General features: G+C 42.6%; 1 protein-coding gene across 3 annotated transcripts in view; it reads right to left on the reverse strand.

The window, feature by feature from the left end:
• The window catches only part of ANXA3 (annexin A3), a 51128-nt gene extending 43696 nt beyond the window's left edge, over positions 1 to 7432 (reverse strand). For 2 of the 3 annotated variants that reach the window (XM_005857429.2, XM_014544743.1), the window contains exons 1-2: positions 6899 to 6954; positions 4208 to 4260 (exon numbers count right to left, since the gene is read on the reverse strand). In XM_005857429.2, coding sequence (XP_005857491.1) covers positions 4208 to 4222 — 15 coding nt within the window. In that variant the 5' untranslated portion in view covers positions 4223 to 4260; positions 6899 to 6954. Of the gene's footprint in view, positions 1 to 4207; positions 4261 to 6898; positions 6955 to 7413 lie in introns of those variants that run through there. The other variant, XM_014544752.1, reaches the window with a different exon arrangement.
• Positions 7433 to 7488: the final 56 nt, after the last annotated feature.

The following is a 7488-nucleotide window of genomic DNA, read 5'->3' on the forward strand; positions in this document are numbered from 1 at the left end:
TATATGAAAATTGAAAACAGGAGTGGTCAGAAAGATTCTCCTGAGGAAAACCCATCTGTTTCAGGTAGCTCAGAGAAAGCATTCCAGTGGGGAGGGAGAAATACTGTTGATTTGGAAAAAATTCAGGCCCAGGAAACAGGCAGACTCTCCTTTCCTAATACAGTTGCAAGGATATTAATTAGCAAGGGTTACGTTTTTAGAAAAAAATTAATATATTGAAATGATAATGATTATAATATTTACTGAGTGCTCACTACATGCCAGGCACTGTTAATACATTTTCCATAACTGATTTAATGCTTACAAACACCAGATAATGTAGGTACTATTAGTACACTCATTTACAGATGAGGAGACTGACAGTGAGAGACTAGGTATTTTGCTCAACTTTATATTCAAGAGTCTGCCTTTTAACCAATTAGACAGTTATGAAAAGGAGAACTGGGACTGCAGCTTTACTGTCTTCATCCTGCTCTCAGAGCTCATTACACCGGGTACTTGCTGCTTTAATTGTTTAACTACCCTTTAGATGTACTCTTTCAAAACGAAGTTAGTAGGCATCATATTTATGGGAAGTTATTTTTGTGTGAAACTGCTTTTATCCCTTGGGTCTAGAGTCTCCGTGTTCTCCGTTCTCATTTTGCAAATTAGAGTCTGAAATGGGGAAGGAAGAATCTATCACAAGTTAGGATGTTATAAAGGTTCATGATGATTACAATGATTATGAGTTAATTTAGAAGTATTTTAGTTCCATAATAAAAATACTAATGTGAGGGTTCAAACAAAGAGTAATTACATTCATTATTCTGCAAAAGTAAGTTAGGAATTGACCAAGGAGGAAGGAGCTCAGACTATTTGCATGAGAAAGCCGGCATTGTAGAAGGTGCATGTAAAAAAAAAAAAAAATACTACTACGTATCTTAATAAAAAAGTCATGTTCCAAGACATTTTAATTGTGGGTTGCCTGAGTGCTTGCTATGAACCTAAAGGCAATATATATATATGACAAGGGACCACGGGACAAGGAATCAGAGAGTATAAACTACTAAGCCATCAAGTCCTCTCATCAGAGTTAAGTAGTAGAACACAAGCCTGAACAGAGTGCGTGACCATTTCCAAACAGGAAACAGTACTGCAGCATAGACTGTTTACTCATCGGAAACAATGGGAGGTTGCAACACCCCTAGCGGGAATATCCAGGCCTCGAAAACCAACCATTCTTTCACCTTCAACCGTAAAGACTGAAATTGCACCTGAAGTCTTCTCTCTTGATCAGATTATGCCAGTGAGCTCACCACACACTGGTAGCCCAAACCCTTCTACAGTTTGTAGAAACACACTGACTGGATTGCTCATTTGTGTGTGTGCGTGTATGTGCTTTTGTGTATAAGAGGGAACAAGAGAACAGATGTAACTTAGTGATAAGAGTATGTACACAAATCAGAAGGTTTGTGTTTTTTATTGTGGTAAAAACAACAACATAAAATTGACCACATTAACGCTTTTGAAGTGCACAGTTCGGTAGAGGTGAAACTGTTCAGTGTGTGGAACCAGAAACTGTACTCATAAGACAATGACTCCTCTTTTTTCCCTCCCAACCCCTAGCAACCACAATTCTATCCTATCTCCACACATTTGACTACTTTGGATACCTTATATAAATGGAACCATATAGTATTTTATCTTTTTATTACTGGCTTATTTCACTTAGGATAATGTCCTCAAGGTTCATCTGTGTTGTAGCATGTGTCAGAATTTCCCTCCTTTTTGAAACTGATTAATATTTCATTGTATATATATATATATAGACCAAATTTTGTTTGTCCATTTGTCTGTCCATGGACATTTGGGTTGCTTCCACCTTTGGCTCTTGTGAATAATGCTGCTATGAACATGGGAGTGCAGGTATCTCTTTGAGACCCTGCTTTTAGTTCTTTTGGCTATTTATCCAGAAATGGAACTTCTGGATCATATGGTAGTTCTATTCTTAATTTTTTTAAGGAACAGCCATACTGTTTCCACAGTAGTTCTGAGTTGTTTTTAATATTAGTCCTCGGAGATCTCACTCATAGATGGGAGTTCTCTAATTTGAGAAGAGGAAGACGACAGGAGAGAAAGGAAGGAGCAGCAGGAGCCAGGGCCTCCTTCTGCACTGAAGGGGCTCCTCTCTCTCACCCAGAGCTTCCCTTTGTGGTCTGCTCTGTCCTTTCCTTCCTGTTGCCCAAAGAGGAATGTGATCACTCCCTGAGGCCACCACACTCCTAGCCCCTGGTGGTGGGCAGAATAATAGCTCCCTTCTAAAATGTCCACCCCTTGATCCCTGGGCCCTGTGAATGTGTTGTTGCAGGACAAAGGGACTTTGCCAATGTGATGAAGGTTCCAGACCTCAACCTCAGGACATTATCTGGATTATGTGGGGGGGCCCAATTAGTCACCTGAGCTTTAAAAGCAGAGAACTGCCTCCAGCTGGAGGGAGAAAGGGAAGGTAGAAGAGAGATGCTCCAGAGGGAAGACCAACAGATTGCATGCAGGAGGACTGATGCACAGTTGCTGTTCTGAGCTGCAGCGGCCATGTAGGAGGCCTGGCAGAAGCCTCTAGGCAGCGGTTCTCAACCTTCCTAATGCCACGACCCTTTAATACAGTTCCTCATGCTGTGGTGACACCCAACCATAAAATTATTTTCGTGGCTACTTCATAACCGTAATTTTGCTACGGTTATGAATCGTAATGTAAATATCTGATATGCAGGATGTATTTTCATTGTTACAAATTGAACATAATTAAAGCATAGTGATTAATCACAAAAACAATATGTAATTATATATGTGTTTTCCGATGGTCTTAGGCGACCCCTGTGAAAGGCGACCCACAGGTTGAGAACCGCTGCTCTAGGGGATAGGACAGCCCCTGATGACAGCCAGCAAGAAAACAAGGAACCTCAACTGCTAGGAACTAAATGTGGCCAACAACCTAAATGAGTTCAGAGGCGGATCCTTCCCAAAGTCTTCAGAAACACAGCTCTGCCAACTGCTTCGTTTTAGTGCCACGAGACCCAGTTTGGGCTTCTAACATGTAGAACTGTGATGTAATGAATGGCTGTTGCAACAGGAGATTAATGTACCCTCTCTCACGCTCGCCTGGGTCTCTCCAGCTGTTCAGAAATGTGCCAAGACTTTGACAGTGTCAGCCGGAGAGTCTGACCAACTAACTCCACACCTGTTTACTAATGGACAAGGGCTAGAGGGAGATTTTTTTTTTTTTAAATACCAGCGTTTTTGAGAAATGTTTTTTTTTTTTTCCATCTGATTCTACTAGATATCTATAATAGTAGCAGGGATTTCAGACCTGGAAAGAGGGGAGGGGAGGTCAGCCTCTTGGCCAGTGATACAGAAGTAATATTGGGGGCCATATAACAGCATCCCTTCCCCTGACACTGCTCATGTAAGGGCTGGTCACCTCCCCATACAAGCTATTCTTTAACCCTCCTCTGCCCCTTACTTATAAAATATAATGTATGTTCATTGTTGAAAAACAATGAAAGCAATCTGGGACTGCTGGCTCCTAATCGCTCGCATGCCTGATTGCCCTTAACTGCCTCTGCCTGCTGGCCTGATGCCCCTAACGGCTCCCCTGCCTGCCTGATCGCTCCTAACTGCCCTCCCCTGCCAGCCTGATCGGCCCTAACCGCCTCTGCCTCGGCCCCTGCCATGGTGGCTTTGTCCGGAAGGATGTCTGGAAGATGACTGGTCTAATTAGCACATTACCTTTTTATTAGTATAGATTTTATTCATATCCCATCTCTTTCATTTCAGTACTTTTATCCACCTGAAATTTATTTCAATGTAAGAAATGAGACGAAATACAGATTTACTTTTTTCCTAAATGGCTAGACGTTTTCCTAGCATAATTTATTGAATAAGCCATCTTTTCCTCTGCTATGAAATATCATCTTTATCATATAGTAAGTTCCCAAATAATGTACTAAATAAATTCTCTGTTATTGACCTCTCTGCTTTAGTGTCATCATAAATTATTTTAACTACATACCTGTACAATATATTATTATTATTTTGGGACATCCACGAGCTTTTTGGGCGTGTTAATTTTTTTCAGATGAACTTTTTAACAACTTTCAAAATATTTTTCTTTGTATTTTGATTGGACTCAGGTAAGTTGTTGTGTTAGGAAGATTTGATTTTTACTTACCCAGAGAGATGCCATGCTATCCCACTTTTGCCTTGAGTTCAGATCACACTAACCTATTAAAAGAAAAAAAAATTACTAAATGGAATAAGCCTAGGATTCCAAACACAGTAAATTCACCAACTCTTAATCTTTAATCCAGAAAACAGAACCCATGTTCAAAGAGAAACCCCCTCAAGAAGAGGATGTGGCTTTAACATCAAGTAGCCCATTGGCTAAACAAACATTTACTCAGTGCCTACTTTCTACCAGAGGTGGAGCTAGACCAGTGAAGGGCTCAAAAAGAGAAAAAAAAAATCTCAGACTCAAGGGGTTTACACATATGTTTCCTAGAAAGCCAATTTTTGACTCATTTAAAATCCAGCAGAACTATTTTGATTGCTGACTTCTTTTAATCAAGACAGACTACCATCTAGGGAACAACGAAAACACAGGAAATTGTCCCCCATCAACATAAATTTTGGTTGGCTTCCATTTGATTCCTTGTGTTTGATTGTGAAATGTGCATTTACACTTTACAAGGCTCCAAGCCTACAGTTATAAACAGACCTTCCTGCTCCTTGGGAGGCAGTCCAGTCCTTGGGCGGATGCAGGGGTGAAAAGGGCAGCTCTTTCGTGGAGCCTCAATTGGGAACCCATACGTCACCATTATTCAAACATGCTGGCCTATCTCCAAGGGTTGACTTAGAAATGCAAGTTGCTCCCACCCATCCTTGGAACAAAACACTCTAAAAATACCATGATCACCTCAGAACAAAGTTCGACAGGAAATTACACCATTAGTCCCTGCAAATATTTAGCCCTGATTTTTCCAGGCCCTCTCTCTGTAGCAGAGGGTGGTCGGCTCTCTAGTTACAGGGTCTAACACCATCTATAATAATAAAAACGTAATATGCTAATTAGACCAGGCATCCTTCCGGACAACCTTCTGGACAAAGGCAGGGCTGCGAGGGAAGCCCGGGTCCCAGGTGCCAGAGGAAAGCTGGTGCCGGCAACTGGGGGAAGGAAGGCCTACTCTTGCAAGAATTTCATGCATCGGGCCTCTAGTATATATTCCTCTATCTATATAGTGGATACAAAGTATTACTAGTTTTGGTTTTACCTCCTAAAGCTAGACACAATTCATTTGACCCTCAGTTTCCTCATCTATAAAAAGGGGAGAGGAGGGCTGTAGCTGGCACTGAATAAAGTAACATGTATCATCATATCAGCTAGCTTTTTGAGTCCTTACTATGCTCCAGGTAATATGAAAGGCACTAAAAGGTTGATTTTGTAAAGCTAGACATTTTTTCATGTTTGCTCCCTGGGGCATACAAGGCAATATAAAAAACACCCATTGACTGAATGAATGATTTAATATAAGCCTCACAATAATCTAGGGCACTAAGTATCATTAGTAACATCTCCACTATGCATATGAAGAAGGTGGGGCACAGAGAAGTAAAATAACAGTCCAGTCATACAGCTAATAAGTAGGTATTAGGGGCAGAAATAGCATATTGGGGACCAGCCACAATTACAAGAAATATTAGTCATACTCTGTTAACTGTGATGGTTCTGTTCAGATTAGAGAAAGTACATTCTAACCTGGCTGAGAGTTGTATGCCTGGGACCTGGGAGCTAACATCGGATGCAGTCCATCCTCCTGTCCCGAGAACTGCCTATCATAATGGCAAGACTTACAACCTCCTGGCTGAAACAATCTAGTCCCCGAGGCGCCCGCCCTGTGCAACCCCCAGCCCCTATTGCCTGTAATCTGGTCCCAGGGCATCCGGAGGCACCCACCCTCTGCGACCCACCAAGCCCGCATGACTTATAACCTGTAATGATTATACCATGCCTACTTTCCATGTCTGTAATTCTTACTTTCTCATGTAATCTTTGTCCTTCTACCAAACATAAGCAGCTGGCTTATGGGGAGAGGCAGAGCAGATATTTGTGGATGACCAGCTGCTCTCCCATGCTGCCAGCAGTATTGGAATAAACGCTCATGTATGATTCAACCCTGTTTCCACTAAAGTGGCTCAAGTAGTGACAGGCAGCCCAGACCCCTTGGTTGTCCGGTCACATAGGGACTGAATTTAGGCAGCCATTCTCCAAAGATATGACCTTAACCACATGCTTCTGCCTTACCCAAGTGGCTGTTCCATACATGGTCAACGCTGATACTCAATATATGTTGATCCAGTATCATTTCTAAAGTATTAATAATTATTACTGATTTACGTTTTAAGAAAGAAATAATTACTCCACAGTGGAGGCCAAAAGGCCTAACAACAGAACTTTAAACAGCCTCTTCTGAAAGGGTTAGAGCAGTGACATCATTTCCTTTTACTTCCTCCTGCATCCCTGTTTCTAAACAGATTTCCCTACACAGCCTCATGGCTCTGGGAACAAGATTCTGGTTTCCTTTACATCTTTAAGTTCCCTTTCTTGTCAGTTTGAAGTTCTCTGCCTTCCTGAAAGCTGGTGGTGAAATTTTTATGAAAGAACGATTTAGTAAGTTACATTTTTTATGATGTTGATTTTTAAAAGTTGTAAATGAGGGCAAAGTCTTGCTGTCTGTGATCAGAAATCCTTGGAAAGAATTTAGCTTTGGTGGTGCAACTTCTTATCTCCAGCCACCCAGAACCTCTCAGCCACAATTTTCTACATAGGTGTGGTCATTTGCAATCAGGTGCCCATATCCCCGACCTGCTGACTCCGATGCCAAATGCCAGGAGAATGATTCACATCCAGGGAATAGAATTCTGTTGCAATAAAAGAAAATGATGAGCCTGTTTAAGAAAAAGCAAACTTCTCGGACTCCCAACGCCCAATATCTCAACACACTTTTCTACCTCCTAAAAAGAATAAGTAAAACACATGTTCACAAGGATGGGTGGGGTTCCGAGTACTCAGTACAGAGCTTGGAGCCAGCCTCTCCCTTTCCCAGGCATCTGGACCCCGAGGACCCTTCTCGCTCTTCGTCTCCAAGACCTTCCGGTCTGGGAAGGCTGAAATGATCAACTGGCTTCCTACTCGGTTAGCTGTGATGAAAAGTGAAGGGTGCAGGGCCTGGGACTGCGGGGTGTCAGCTAGCACCCGGGGTGGCCATAGCTGGGTGGCCCTCCCAGAGCGCGGCACGTTTGCTCCCCTGAGCTAGTGTCCTCGATTCGGAAATGTGGGATCTAGACTCTGTGCGCGCCAAAGCCCCGCGGATCCCGCACCTGTGCTGCAGGGTTGGTTGGCGGCGAAGGCGCCAAGTTAGCTCCGCCCGGGACCGCACGGCGCTCGCGGGGAGC

This window comes from Myotis brandtii, unplaced genomic scaffold (assembly GCF_000412655.1).
Source record: "Myotis brandtii unplaced genomic scaffold, ASM41265v1 scaffold111, whole genome shotgun sequence".
NCBI classification, from domain to species: domain Eukaryota; kingdom Metazoa; phylum Chordata; class Mammalia; order Chiroptera; family Vespertilionidae; genus Myotis; species Myotis brandtii.